Source organism: Macaca fascicularis, chromosome 4 (assembly GCF_037993035.2).
Source record: "Macaca fascicularis isolate 582-1 chromosome 4, T2T-MFA8v1.1".
Lineage (NCBI taxonomy): Eukaryota > Metazoa > Chordata > Mammalia > Primates > Cercopithecidae > Macaca > Macaca fascicularis.
In genome coordinates, this window is record NC_088378.1 from 17,979,404 (window position 1) to 17,995,855 (window position 16,452).

General features: G+C 35.1%; 1 protein-coding gene across 1 annotated transcript in view; it reads right to left on the reverse strand.

Moving 5' to 3' along the window:
• Positions 1-1,878: 1,878 nt before the first annotated feature.
• Positions 1,879-16,452, reverse strand: part of HDAC2 (histone deacetylase 2) — a 30,837-nt gene continuing 16,263 nt past the window's right edge. Inside the window, exons 6-14 of the mRNA XM_005551629.3 lie at positions 14,632-14,773; positions 10,859-10,951; positions 10,673-10,781; positions 7,143-7,283; positions 6,505-6,613; positions 5,423-5,553; positions 4,501-4,656; positions 2,860-2,917; positions 1,879-2,250 (exon numbers count right to left, since the gene is read on the reverse strand). Coding sequence (XP_005551686.2) covers positions 2,220-2,250; positions 2,860-2,917; positions 4,501-4,656; positions 5,423-5,553; positions 6,505-6,613; positions 7,143-7,283; positions 10,673-10,781; positions 10,859-10,951; positions 14,632-14,773 — 970 coding nt within the window. The 3' untranslated portion in view covers positions 1,879-2,219. The remainder of the gene's footprint in view (positions 2,251-2,859; positions 2,918-4,500; positions 4,657-5,422; positions 5,554-6,504; positions 6,614-7,142; positions 7,284-10,672; positions 10,782-10,858; positions 10,952-14,631; positions 14,774-16,452) is intronic.

Here is a 16,452-nt window from a genome sequence, read left to right on the forward strand (position 1 = left end):
GCGTCTTTACAAATTATTTCTAGAAATTTTTGTTATTACAAATGGGGGTCTTTGTTCTTCTAACAGATTTGGTCACTGTTACTGATTTCTGGATATTAATGCTGTACCAAATCACCTTGCTGAAATTGCTTTAGTTCTCTTGAGGTGTTAGTTGTATATAACAAACTACTTAGAAAAACAAAAACTCTTAAATACACCCAAGGAGATTCAGTATAGTATTAAAGTGTACAATTTCAGCATGTTCACACAATGGAATACATAGCAGTCAAAACGAACTATACTTAACATGTCTCAACAGGGGTAGATCAGAATATTAGATGGAAAAAAGCAAAGGGCCTTTGTCTCCCAGCACCTGAGTACTGAGCTCAGTTCTCATCTTTACTGTCCATCTCCGGGATCTCCTAGGTGACTCTACCACAGCCCCCACTGTCCTGTGAGCTGCAGGTACTGGGAGATCCATAGGGAGGATGCCGGAACATCTGGAGCCTGGGAAATGGTATTTTCTTATTTGAAACTGAGGATCATCATGGTGGACAGGAGGCACGGTGGGAGGAGGGCGAGGGATAAGACTACAAATAGGGTGCAGTGCTCGGGTGATGGGTGCACCAAAATCCCACAAATCACCACTAAAGAACTTACTCATGTAACCAAACACCATCTGTACCCCAATAAGCTATGGAAAAATAATAAAAAGAAAAAAACGAAAGTTACAGAATTGTCTAAATGTAATACCATCTGTTTCACCAACACTAAATACATTTAACTATCCTCCTAACCAAGGGACTAAGTTCCTTAGTTCCTAATGTCATAAAGGTTTACAGGTTGATAACAAATATGTAGCTAAAGTACAAAAACATGGGTAAAACATGCACAAAAACATGGATAAAATAATCACAATAGTGATTACTTCTTAAGGCTGGGATTACGGATGACAAAAGTACACGAAGAGAGCTTCAATTTAGGTGTATTTTAAGAAAAAAACACTGAAGCAAATATAGCAAAAGTAAAATATTTGTTAAATCTGGGTGGGTGCACAGCTGTTCATTACAAAAGTCCACGTGCTATTGTGAATGTCTAAAATATTTAACAGAGCTGTAAAGAAATATTTTCTCTCTTAATATTTTATCTCAAAAGAATCAATTGGGGCCTAACAAAAAAGGAGATTTTACTGATTTTGGCAAGTTCCTAAAATGTTTTGTCTTCTTTGCACATCTTAGTAGCAGGAATTACCCTCACTTGTCTGCTTCCTGGCACTAGAATGTAAGCTCTGAGTGAAAGCATTTTTCCATTATTCAGTTACACTCCCAGTCTTAAAATGGGCAGACACACAGTAAGTAGTTGTTGAATGATAGATCATTTGTGTTTACTTCCTTGACTTAGAAACCTGGATGTCATGTAACTAATAACGGAATCTGGATGCCATGTAAATGCAGTAAAAGAAACAGGTTTTGTCTGAATAGCAGGTTCCATTATAACCCAGCAACATACTAAACAGGCAAGTATGGTCAACACAAGTTCTGGTCCGTTTCTTCTTTCAATTCAGAATTTCCATTTCAATTTTTGAGGATCTTTGGGTCAGCTCAAAGAACTCCTACATCTCAACTGTAGAGTCTGTATTATTATTTCATAAATTGTAATGGGATGTTAATCTTCACTGATACTAACTGGCTAAGTTATAGAGGGCAAGGTGGTAGAATTTCTATTGCAAAAATAAATAATAATTACTATAAATACTCTTCCCAAAGAAACAGCAAATAAGATATCTTTCGAGCTGTAATTATTATCTTTCATCTAGAGTGTATTGTAAGTCTAAAGAAATGATGTCATTAGCCGTTGAAACAAGATTTCATATTGTAGTAATAAACAGACAAAAGACAATCCAAGTACAATTTTTTAATAAAGATAATTACAAAAGATGGAAAAATCAGCTCAGAAAGGCCAATTACTTCTTTAATAGATCAGTTTTTTTGACATAATAACTCACATCAATTTTAAATACTATCACATAAAGCATGGTGGAGAAAAGAAATTTTGCTTCATAATTAGAAAAACTCACAATAAAACTTGCCAAGAAAAACAAAAACGAAAAAGCCATTTGAAAATAAATACAGTCCATGCCAAAGTAGTATAAAATGAAGCCAGAAGTCTTCAAAAAGAAAACATTTTCCTTTCAATATTTTCTTTTTAATGATTTTCTGAAATTGGTGAGACTGTCAAATTCAGGGGTTGCTGAGCTGTTCTGATTTGGTTCTGTTAAAAGAGGCAATGTGAAATATTAACAATGGCACAATCTCGATTTCAATGCACTGACCTACTCTATTGATCAGGTCCTGTAGGCTCATGCTAACAAACACATTAATTGATAATGTCTTAAGTGTTTCTGGATAATTAATGCCTTAATCTTTCTAGTGATTTTATAATCATTCCAAGTTATCCTGTAAAGGCTGGCACAAAATTATGTATGCTCAAACTTTTACATGCTTTCTGACAATAAAATCCTCAACTGTTTTTACTTAAAATTGTTTCTTAAACGTACCTATCTCACAACACTAAAAAAATCATGTACACAGAAATAACACCATGAAAACCATTAAGTGCACATATAAAAGACAATAGCAAAAAAGGATCTCAGATAAATGATGTATAAAAATACAAACTGACTTAGTTTATATTGATAAACCAATAGGTAAGATGGCATATGTTGTCTTATGTACCAATACAAACTAAAATTCAGAGCACCTCATAATGATGTTCTAAGGTTCAGTCTAGTATTTCTGAAGTGTGTACACACACACACCAATAAACATGTTTAGCATTTTTATAGTATGTAAAAAGTACTCAATAAGGAACATCATTTACCCTTTGGTATCTGTTTTTTCACCACTGTTGTCCTTGGATTTATCTTCTTCCTTAACGTCTAAAAATAAAGATTGGGAAAAGATTAAAACCTATTTTGAAATATAAAATGTATATATATTATTTCAAAATATACTTTATTTTTAAAATATAAAAAAGTATCATGCAATCTTATTATTAATGAATTAGGGTCTAAATAAGCTTTGTGTTGGGTGTTTCCTAAACGATGGCAGTACAAGCTATGAACAGTCACTGGATTGGGGTGGGGAGGAAGAGAACAGGTGGCCCTAACTCTAGGTTTTGACCTATAGATTTAAAAAGTGTATTTCATTTTTCTGTAGGCTGAAGAAGTTTAACAACTGCAAGGCCCTATCAGAAGAGCCCCATCACCAAATAGAGGGTTTATTTTTTAAGCACAGAAAAGATAAAGCTTTTAAAAATGACAACACCAAAAAATAGACAAGACGACGACATAGTGAAAATGAAAGAAAAGAAAAAAAGTTAGAAAAATCCTACAGCTAAAGTCAAGTCCTTACCTCAGTCATGGCTTGAATTTTTGGATGTCAATCAGTATACAAATATAGACTGAAGCCATCATTATAATACACTGCGAAGTTAAAATTATAAAATGGTAGATAGAGAACTGTATGTAGCCTATTGAGGAGTGAATTCACAAGGAAAAGAATAGAACTAGATGTGTCAGATGTTACAAATTACGAACTCTCTAGTTAAAAAAAAAAAAAGCCAGCTTATTCACATAACTTCAATTTGATAGATACAGGAAAAATTGGATCAGTACCTCTAAATCAGTTTTTCACATGCTACAGGATAAAAATTAACAGGTTAACTAAAACGTGTGCTCATCACCATTACCTGCATTAGGAAATGCATCAAGCGCTGAGAATACAAGTATTTAAGATATTGTGTTCCCTAGCCATGAGCAGCTCAATCTAGCAGGGAGACAAAATCCTGTGAGGTGCTATAATATGTGTTAAATAAAATGGCAGAGGCATGTGTAAGTGTTCTGGGAAGTCAGATGAAAGGTAACAGATTCAGGTAGCAAATTCAATTGCCTAAAGCTAACACAGCGTTTTAAGGTAAGGCAATGTATCAACGTATTAACTCCTTCCTAACCCACATCCCAAATCCCCTCCTAGCTTTCCTCAGAGCTTTTAATGTTTTCTTCAATTTCTGAACAAAATCTATTATTTGACCTTTTTCAAAATGGCAAAACTAGTCTAAGGGTATGTAACTCTTCTTTGTGTTTTCTCCCATTAAATAAGCTTTAGGTAGTTAAAAATTACCTTAGAAGTTCAGTTCTGACCATGCATTACAAATAGATTCATAATTACTTTGTCCTCTTTCTTACCCAATCTCTATCACAGTACAATGTTTACTATTTTAAACCCACGTTATCAAGAAGATAAAGTTTCCTATATTATTAAAGCAAACAGGAACAATAACATTTATATAAAAGCTTTAAGAGCTAAGCACCACTTACATGTAAGAAAAAAGAGAGTCATCTACCTAGCATACTTCCTCCTTTGATACTTGTGAAACTGACTTTAGGATCTCATAAACATTACAATGTAGCTCAATTTTTAAAATTTACAATTAAAATAACTACCAAGAAACAAATCTGACCTGCTTTTTTGTCCTCTGTTTCTTTCTTATCTTCTTCAATTCTAGCTTTCTTTGCTCCTTTCTTATGATCAGCCACATTTCTTCGACCTCCTTCTCCTTCATCCTCAGAATCTGAGAATTCTTCATCACAAGCTATCCGCTTGTCTGATGCTCGAACTGCACAAAAGATTTTAATAAATTTTGACAAAAAGAGTCATAGGTTTTATAATCATTATAGCATACTCATACAAACGCACCAGCAGTTACCACATTTAAAGGTAAAGGATAACAGATGCCTAATGATTTTAAAATTTGAATGGAATGAATGGTTTACTTAATATTGAAAACTTTGCTTTCAAGTATGAAGAAATGGCTCAAAAACACATAATAAAAATTGGGGGAATTTCTTTTTCTTTTAAAAATGCTGAAACTCTGAAGGAAAAAAGTGTGTTTTTCTAATGGGGATAGGAATAATATCATTACTTAAAAAGTAGCATTTTATTTCAGAGCTGAGAGGTGAAGTAGACCAAAAAAAGTACCAATACCAAATATGTTAGACAGTCTATACCACTACATGTACCATTATGCTACAATCTAACCATCATATTAAGTGTAATGAGAAGTTGCAAAATCAAACAGATGTTTAGTTATTTGGTTCACCCTACTTCAAATAAATGAGATGTCTTATTAATTGCCAAATATACTGAAGTGGCTAGCTTTTGATAACTTTCAATCATGTATGTATATCCAGCCATACAAACTGAAACTGCTGACACCCAAATCAGGTTTTGAGATCAGGAAGGTAAATCTCTGAAAGTGGCAAAAATGACAATAATAATAGTGTGCTCGTGAACATGACTTAACAGTGAAGTTCTTAGGCCACTAAAACCTTCAATTTGAAGTATCATTTTGACAAACTGGAAAAATAAAGGCATTATCTTACTAGAAATTCTCTTGTCTGGATCTTCTCCATCTTCATCTCCACTGTCTTCATGAACAGCATCTTCTGGAATAGCTTGCATCTGGACACCAGGTGCATGAGGTAACATGCGCAAATTTTCAAATAAACGCTGTCTAAATTACACACGCAAAGTTTATTAGACAAAATTCAATTTCTTTGCAGTTCTTACATGCAAGAGAAAATATTTAGCAAAAAATTTCATCTTTGGTCTAGCTAAACCTATAAATTAAAAGGTCTCTCTCTGTTGCCCAGACTAGAGTGCAGTGGCAAGATCATAGCTCACTGCAGCCTCAAACTCCTCACTGTAGCCTCAAACTCCTGGCAATCCTCCTGCCTCAGCCTCTGCATTAGGACAACAACTGTACGCCACCATACCTGGCAAATTTTTAAATTTTTTGCAGACAAGGTCTCACTATACTGCCCAGGCTGGTCACAAACTCCTGGTCTAAAGCTATCCTCCCATCTTTGACTTCCAAAGCATTAAGGTTTATAAGCATGAGCCACCTTGACTGACCAAGGAGGCATTATTTTAGTCCCCCATTTCAATGAGGGGAAAACACAAGCACAAAGGCAGGTGAACTTATCAAACATCATACAGCTTGTTTGTGGTACAGAGGTGACTCAAACCCATGCTATGTACTATAATGTCTCTACTTTGCTTGTGGAGACAAAGCCTTAACAAAATGTTTCAGACAATGAAAATAACTTATAGTGCGCCTTGCAATTTTCAAATACTTTTCAACTAATAAAAAAATATTATTTCCATTAACTGAAGAAATTAACTGGCTGAACATGGTGGCTCATGCCTGTAAGCTCAGCACTTTTGAGAGGCAGAGGTGACAGGATCACATGAAGCCAGAAGTTCGAGACACCCATCCTGACAAAAAAATTTTAAATTAAAAAAATAATAATAATAATAAGTAACTTAATGTTTCAAATCCTTTAGAAAGAAACAAGAGAAATGTCTAATAAAGTTAAAAGGACCCATCATACTTGGCCCTCTAAAGCATCCTAAATCTTTGTCAAGATAAAATGTTTATCAAAACAATTCAACGATTTCTTACTTTATCTTTTCCATATATTCTGGAGTGTTCTGGTTTGTCATGTTTGAAGGACTAATATGCAGTTTGAAGTCTGGTCCAAAATACTCAAAGTAATCATTATACGGCAACTCTATTGAAAACAATAAAATAGAGTTACACATTACAAGCTGAGTTTTCACAAAAATCCATGCACAGAATCCAGATTCAGGTGGTGAAATAGTTCCAAAAGGTTTAAAAGTGAACATAAAGTGAATGTTCTCCTATTTATAAAGAATGGCACTTACTCTAATCATCCATCCATCCATTTTGATATACAGTCTCTGACTTTCAACGGCTTGACTTACAGTTTTCTCGCTTTTTTGTCACAACTTCAATGTCTTGTATTCAATAAATTACATGAGATATTCAACATTTTTTTTTTACAAAACAGGCTCAGTATTAGATTATTTTGTCCAACTGTAGCCTAACCTAACTGTTCTGAGCATGTTCAAAGTAGGCTGGGCTAAGTCATGTTTGGTAGGTTAGGTGTGTTGTATCAATCTTCTACTTATCATACTTTCAATTTATGATGGGTTTATCAGGACCTAATTGCAACATAAGTGGAGGAGCATCTGTACTGACAGTTCATACAATAAAGATATCATAATAAGAACACTTACCATTGGGAATCTCACAATCAAGGGCAACTGCAGTCTCATATGTCCAACATCGAGCAACATTACGGATTGTGTATCCACCTCCACCAAGCATCAGTAATGGTAAGTTAAAAGTTTTTACAACTTCTACACATTTAGCATGACCTAAGACAAGAAGATTTGGGTAACAACAAAATCTGCATACTGCAACAGTTTGAAAAATAAATTTTAAAAAGATAGTAAGTGCAAATGTTATTCAACCAAAATGGTTTTCCAAATATTTAAAAAACAAATAAAAATGTAAAAAAGTTCGAGTCTAAAACTCCTTTCCAAACACGTTTCACACAATAATACATTAAAAAATTAAGATTAACTAGCTATTTAAAAGTTTTTAAATACTATTTTACACTTTTTAAAACACTTTTATTTAAACACTTTTTAAAAGTGTCCCTGATGGAAGTCAAGTACACAATTATATTAAGACTATAATATGAACATACACCTATTTTATTAACACAGAAAGATGTTCATGTAGGGTTACATGGTGAAATTAATCAGGTTACAATAAAACATTATGTATAATCTAAATTAATTTTTATTACCACTTCTTTCCTTATGGACATGTGTAAAATAATTACGGAAAGCTAAACAACATAGTTTAACCCTGAGTTAACTTTAGGTAGTGGTACTGAGTAATTTTCATAACTTAAGAGTTAAAAATATCTATTACTATTTTCAAAAACTTCTTCAACTTCTATGTGTAAAAATTTAAATATAATATTAATAGTAAACCTAACATAAAAGTAAATATTTTCTGTGGATACATGTCTTAATTCAATAATCATTTATAAGTTACCAGTAAGTTCTCCTTGAGGAATATTACCAGTTAGGCACATAACTCAATCTTTAAAGAAGAAAATCGTTTTTCTATATTTCTTTCCAATTCAGAGTTAATTTTACAAAGTTTATCCGTTCTCTTCATGTAACTGTATACTGTGGGAATTTTCATTAAGCATTCTTCAATAGTTGCCCTATGTGATTTACATAATTCTAGCACCCAATTTTTATTACTGCTACTAGAAAAGTTTCTTATAACAGATAAAAACCATTTGGATATTTTTAAAGACAAAACAAACATACAAAAAGTTAACTTACAGGCTTCCAAGTCAAGATAGCTGGCTAAACAAAGAGATGTTTACTTTTCCTTCATTCCAAAACTTGACAAAGATGACTGGAAAGGGATTTTTTTAAAGGCCAAAATTCAGAAAAATGAAGAATGGGAGAGAATACAAGAGCAAGAACATAGCTGATGGGAGCAAGGAGATGGACAAGAGATAACTAACTTCAGCAGATCTGAAAAAGCTGAATCAGGCCGGGCGCGGTGGCTCACGCCTGTAATCCCAGCACTTTGGGAGGCCGAGGCGGGCGGATCACAAGGTCAGGAGATCGAGACCACGGTGAAACCCCGACTCTACTAAAAATACAAAAAATTAGCCGGGCGCGGTGGCGGGCGCCTGTAGTCCCAGCTACTCAGGAGGCTGAGGCAGGAGAATGGCGTAAACCCAGGAGGCGGAGCTTGCAGTGAGCCGAGATCGCGCCACTGCACTCCAGCCTGGGCGACAGAGCGAGACTCCGTCTCAAAAAAAAAACAAAAAAAACAAAAAAAAAAAGAAAAAGCTGAATCAAAGCTGGCAGTAGAGAAACTCAGAATGAAGTTTAACACTTGGGAATTACAAATATCCTTACATGCTTTATACAACTGAAACACTATTAGCTGAAATACAACGTTAATTTTTCTCTAAGAGTGAAATGATTATAAAAACTATTAAGTACAAAAACATTAAGGACTTTCATGTCTAACAGGAAAACTGATAGTTAATACACACTCTTAAGAGTACATCAGGTAGATCGTTTTAGAAAGTTTATAGGCCGGGCGCGGTGGCTCAAGCCTGTACTCCCAGCACTTTGGGAGGCTGAGACAGGCGGATCACGAGGTCAGGAGATCGAGACCATCCTGGCTAACACGGGGAAACCCCGTCTCTACTGAAAAATACAAAAAACTAGCCGGGCGAGGTGGTGGGCGCCTGTAGTCCCAGCTACTCGGTAGGCTGAGGCAGGAGAATGGCGTGAACCCAGGAGGCGGAGCTTGCAGTGAGCTGAGATCCAGCCACTGCACTCCAGCCTGGGCGGCAGAGCGAGACTCCGTCTCATAAAAAAAAAAAAAAAAAAAAAGAAAGTTTATAAACATTTTGAGGCAAAAGATGGTTATTAACACATTAAGTTACATGCTGTTCAACCACTGCTGACCTACAAAGGGACAATTAATTTAATATCATTTAACTTAATGTAGAATAACAGACTATACCATAATTCTAATACAGCTGGTATAGTAGCAATCGTAACATTAAGTAAAGAAGCTTTTAATATCTGTATTTAGTTATCCAATTCCATTAAGACCAGCAGTTGTTCTGGAGAAAGTTCTATCTGAGAATTCTCTACATCTTAGAGAATACAAAGCAGAGTATCAACTTGCTACCTAAAAGTTCACATGGAAAAAAACCTCTAAAATCATACACAAACACTCATGATAAAAATCATTTCTAACCAACAAATAAATTTTAAGATCTTATTAAATTTCAGATTTATTCTTACACCCTAGAAGTTCATTCCAGAATGGTGATATTTTGCTTTGGCCTAGACTTCCATCATATGCTGACTTCAACACGTGATCAAAATTTAGTATGTACTGCAGCACTCCTAATCTCCCACACACTTTTTATCAGGAAGCTACTTGAGAAGGCGCTCCACGAAAACATGAGAAAAAAATTAACGACAGAGAATAGAGCCACCAGGAAGAACCAATACAATAGAAAAAAAGCAGAGAACAGCTATATGTCCCGCCAGGTCTACCAAAGAGAGTCATCCAAACATGAACAGATGAGAAGGCTGTTTTTCAAGAAGGTAAAAGTGACAGAATACTCAATGGATCTGAACATATGGAGATACTGAGACACCAGTAGTTTAGCAATAAGTGGAGAGAAAACTAAGCAAATGTGAAACTTAGGAACAATTATTCGGCAAAGAAAACTTGGATAAGCTGAAAAGTGTTTAAAGATGCTGCTGTAAACACTAAATGTCACAACCAAATTCTGATTTGTAAAAAATAGAGATGTGGGAAGGGTTACAAGTATGCTGTGGGCAAAGTGGTGAGGAGAGCTAAACCCTCTTCTTCCTTAATGAGAATAATCCAATTAAGTAATAAAGTATGCATTGTTTTATTGACACTGAGTCAACAAAAACATTCGAAAATAGCTGCCTTGGGTTCAAACTACAATAAACTAAAAAACTAGTCATATATAAATGTACATATAAATCTGCCACAATGTAACAAGAATAACTCTAGTCATATATACAACAGACAAAACCCCAGGAAAAATGCAGAGTATAGTGTTAAAACAGCAGGCAAGAAATTACAATGAGAACTTTTATGGGAAGTTCTTAGGTGGAAGAAAAATCATTTTTTTTCTGGGAATACCACCCTTTGAATTGCTTACCTTTCACTGTTAGATTGAAACAACCCAGTCTATCACCAGATAATGAGTCTGCACCACACTGTAATACCACAGCACTAGGTTGATACATCTCCATCACCTTTGAGATAATCTACACACAAGATAACAAATGTTAGCATCTCCAATAACATTCTGAAATTCCATTCCAATTTTGAAAACAATACTTACAGGCTTAAATATCTGCCCATATGACTCATCATCTATACCATCTCTCATTGGAAAATTGACAGCATAGTATTTGCCTTTTCCAGCACCAATATCCTAAAATACATAAACAGATCTTAGAGAATATTCTATAACAAAAAGTTTGACATTTGCTTACTACATTTTGAAAAGACTAAAAGACTATTAAGGATCCAATTTTGAATTCATCTTAGAAGTTGAGACCGGAACAATCAAATTGAGAAAGGAAATAATAAAGAACAAATAAGTATATGCTCCAATATTTATAAACTGATTGTAAAGCACACAAGAACCATTTTCAATTAATCTGTAGTGATTATTTTTGAGAGAAAAGAAATTTAACACAAGCAGTTAAAGGCAATGAAATTACATTATTACCTTAAACCAGAAAATCCATCATAAGCAGAATATGTAAGATGGCAAGGCAACTTTATGAGTAAACCTGTGGAAAATAAATGAAGCCAAAAAACCCTGCAGGACAATCATCCGCACAATCCTTCTTGTGGTTCACAATCTGTTGGTATGAGTTTACTTATGATGAAAGAACGACCCAGACTTTCTCGAAGATTTAACAGCTACCAACTAAAGCACCAGATTTGTTCTTTTTTTTTTTTTGAGACGGAGTTTTGCTCTTGCTGCCCAGGCTAGAGGTGCAATGGCACGATCTTGGCTCACTGCAACCTCTGCCTCCCAGGTTCAAGCAATTCTCCTGCCTCAGCCTCCCAAACAGCTGGGATTACAGGCGTGCGCCACCATGCCCGACTAATTTTGTATTTTTAGTAGAGACAGGGTTTCTCCATGTTTGTCAGGCTGGTCTCAAACTCCTGGACCTCAGATGATCCGCCCACCTCGGCCTCCCAAAGTGCTGGGATTACAGGTGTGAGCCATGGCGCCCAGCATCAGAGTTGTTCTTTAATTGGACTTCAAATAAATTTTGTTTCTACTGGTTGAATGAGTATCACTCCAGGCATTAATCTCTCTCAAAAGACACAAAGGTTCCAGCTACATATACTCTTAAATGATATATACACGTATTATATATACTTATTTGTATATGTTATGCATTTGTATGTGTGCGTATGCATTTGTGTGTTATGTATTCCTAGAAGATACTGTATAGTACAGATATTACTATAAACTAGTATTTTAACTGCAATACCAAAGGATTAGGAGCGTGCCACCCTTTTTCTTCTTTTTTTTTGATGGAGTCCTGCTCTGTCACCCAGGCTGGAGTGCAGTGGCGTGATCTCGCCTCACTGCACTCCAGTGAGCCAAGATCGCCTCCTCGGTTCAAGCAATTGTCCTGTCTCAGCTTCCCAAGTTGCTGGGACTACAGGTGCATGCCACCACGTCCACCTAATTCTTTTTTGTATTTAGTAGAGACAGGGTTTCACCATATTGGTCAGGCTGGTCTCGAACTCCTGACCTCAGGTAATCCACTTGACTCAGCCTTCCAAAGTGCTGGGATCACAGGCACGAGCCACCGTGCCTGGCTGGGGTGTGGGGTGCCTAATTCTTATGTGTGTTAAATTATAATGTCTGAAGATCCATGAATTTTTAGGATTACTAGCACTTGTGCAAGTTCTTCCTGAACCTCTCATGGAATGGTCTTAGCTTCAGTTCAATTTCACAAAAGCAAAATTTACCCTCAATATTAGAGTTATGAGACCCATCATCCAACGAGGGGAAAGCAAGCAAAATTACACACCTCCTCTCCCAATTTTTCTTGCAGTCTAAATTTTTATTAAGATTTAGTAACTAAATATAAGCCATACAAATATGGAAAAGACAAAGTATAGTGAATCCTTACACTCCTACTGCACAGTTAAAACACAGACGAAATATATTTTGACTCTAAGATTTCAGAATGCAGAAAAGTTGGTCAGCACTTCTCATCCTAACTGCCACTAACTAGCTGGCAACTCAGAGCTGCTGCCCTTGTTAGACTAAGCTTTATCTTTTCCAGGTCTCATTCTGCAACTGCTACTACGCCACCTTTCTTTCTTCCACTGACTACTCGAATTAAAGCAAACAGAGTTTCAACAATGAGCTAAGCTCAGCGTAGCCTTCTTTTCAGCATTAGAATGAATTAGCAGGCAGAAAAAGCGAGTGTTTATTAAATTAACATCCAAAGATACATGTGAGTTACACAGAAAGTCCAAATACAGCAGTACGTATAATGTAACGACTGATTTTAATTCTCTCACAAAATTATGTGGACATGCTTAAAATATTCAAATGTTATCCTTAAAACATCATTTAATACAGCGACTGTAAAATCTTAAGAAAAAGATGTTGAAACCCAGTCTCAAATCCTTCTAAAACATGCATTCTCTAATATTTTCAAAAACTTCAAACTGTAAGAATTATGAATAATAACTGAGAAGAGACCATAGCGACATTCACCTGTCAGAAATTACATGAGGCTTCCATTTTCCACTTCTGAGATAAACTAGGATCATACTGCAAAGATACTGTCTTATTCTTTAAGCTTAAAACAGAGAAGACTTTTGCTTGACTTCCACTAGGATGTAATGGTTGCTGACAAATATATTCTATCGGTTTACAGCAGTGATTCTCAAATCACCCAGTTTCTGGGCCCTAAGAATGTGTATTTCTAACAAGTTCCCAGGTGATGCTGGTCTGCTTTCTCCTCAGTTTAGGGTCCACTGTTTGAGAACCACTAGTCTGTATGACCAGGTGGAGAAAAGGATAAATTGAAGGAGTTTACTGGCAAGGAACTGAAATTACAAATCTGCAATTTTAAAAGCTAAATAATTTAAACTCAAACCAAACATTTGACCTCCCACCCATTTGTAAGTATGGAAAAGTTTTACTAAGGTAACTCTTTTACTCAAAGAGTTTACTGAGAAAGGATCACATTGTGGTCTAACAAAGAAAAGCCATACAGCTTAAGAATACTTTATGGCAACTCTTTAAATTCTGGTTGCTAAACTGTAACAACATACCATAGACGTGAAAAATAACCTTAATAAAATAGTTTAGAACTTTGTTCAATGCCATATAAGACAAATCTCCCATATAATCCAGGCTGAACTAAAAACAGCTGTTTAAATTATTGAATAAATTTCAACATGTGTGTAGTTAGGTTCAAAAAAAGTGTGGTGAGGCAAAAAACCTTCAATGAGCTTACAGAAATAGGATTTGACCAGTGGTTTTCACAGTCATAAAAGACAAGAGCATCAAATGGAAAAAGATAACAGAAATAAAATAGAAATACACTTAATGTAACAGGCAGGCAGGGCTACACTATTCTTTCTCTACGTAAATACATTACCAACTTTAGAAGTTTAAGGAAAAAAAAAAGATTAAAATTAGACCTACTAAAAGTCAAGACCAATCACAAAAGAGAGGAGCAGAAGAACCTAAAAAGACCTAGTCTATTTTATTCCACCGATCCTTATAATCAATAGCAACATAGGCTACCATCAGGTAGTTTTGAAGATTCAAACTGAACATCAAGAGAAGGGCTTCGTGCTTTGTGGATATTCAAAAATATTTATTCAACCAAAGAAAACAGCTGAGAAAAAAAAAAAAAAAAACAGTCCTTAAGTTCTCACTAAATTTTTGCTTAGTTAGCAACAGTGAATTTTAGCAAATGTTACTGCATATGAAGTAATTGAATTCTGCATACAAGTTTCAAATTATTAACTCAGGAAAAATTCTACTTCAAGTATAAGGTTACTGATCTCCTAGGTTCGTCTCACAGTATTTATTAAGACAGAATTTAGTCTTACCCTCAAGTCTCCTGTGCCAGGAAAGTATTCCCCATATTTATGGAATGATACCGTCATTACACGATCTGTTGTATAAAAAGCTTCTTCAACACCATCACCATGATGAATATCTATATCAATATATAAGACTCTCTGATGATACCTGAAAGCAAATCCATAAGTTTTTGTTTTTTTCTTTAAAGGTTATAAGATGGGAAGAAGCACCACAAATTCAGGAAACCTATTTTTGAGTTCTAACATTCCAGGATGTTTAATCACCTTTTAAATTCGGCCTAAAAGGCTATTCAAATATCTGAGGTTTGAGCCTTAGGCCTTTAAATACCCACTTATGGCCCTACGTAGGTTAAAAAATACATATTTACTCTTTGTGAAATTTGTTCCATTCTACATGCTTCAAAAACATAGCACATGTTTCTAATATATGAAAAACTGAAGATTATACCATACTCAAGATTGTTACTTTAATTAAAACACCTCTGTAATAAATCTTCAATATTATAAAATAGGGATTGGCTAACTATAGCCCATGGCCCAAATTTGGCCAATTGCCTCTTTTTTCAGCTTTGAACTAAGAATAGTTTTTATATTTTTTAAATGGTTTAAAAACAAAACCGAAACAAGAGTATTTTCTGACATGTGACAATTAAAAAATTCAAATTTCAGTGTCCATAGAAAAAGTTTTACTGAAAGATGGCCATGCTCAATTGTTTATTACCCATGGCTCCATTTGAACTTCAGAATTGGTTAGCTGTGACAGAGGCTACATGTGGTACTCTCATCATTTCAAACTGGTGCTTGGAACACCACAGATAACAATGACACAGTTGTAACTCAAACACAGTTTAGGAGCCACATGAATCACCATATCATGACATTTTGTTACCAGTGTATACTCATGTCAAAATAAAGGGAAAATGGACTTCTCATGTCATCCTTCTGAAGTACAATGAAGTGAGATTTTGTTATTAGATGGCAAAGCATTGTATTTATTATGTAATGATGCCATAGCTGTGCTAAATAAAACAATACAATGTAAATTGATATTTCCAGACTAAGCACTCATGAGACTATTCTCATAAGAATATAAAGAGCGTATAATAGTATAGCAAAATTTCTTCACAAAATTTAAAAAACAGAAATGAGGCTGTGATCAAGGTAAAGTTTCTGAGTGGCTCATGTGTTAGATAAGCAAGGAAAGCTGTGCACCAAGTCAATTTATTAAATCATGTTTGATTACACCACCCAAAAAAATTGTGTCCAGAGAAATTAAAGTTGTTTAAAACTATTAGCTGAGTGGGCAAGAACTTGCTCAAAGAGTTGAAGACACTGGAACCAACATCAACAGTCAATTAAAACACAAGGCAAATGATTGCAAATGATTTTCCTTTGCTCCTGATGAGCTGACAAGATGTTACACTGATCCTGCTCAATTACTGTTTATTTGAGGAGTCAGTATCAATTTTCAGTGACTGAAAAATCAGCCTCTATGGATAGCATGCATGGAATAACTACAAGCAAAAAACAGCTCAGTACAATATAAAGTAGAATCTGCTAAGATGTGTCATAACTGATGGCAAAAAATAACATTGCAAATGTCCACATTCATAAGTACCTCTACAGATCTCTCTCTCTCAAACTGCAGCCACAGCTAAGGAAAAATAACTCCTGCAGCAACTCAGAGATAATTTTATATCCATCAGTAGAGAACAAAGCCTCATTCACATATGGAAGTTAGGCAGTTAGACTAACTCAACAGGTAAACAAATTTCCTTAAATACTGGTTTCAAATTTTTGTCTTCAATTTACAATTTACAAAATACT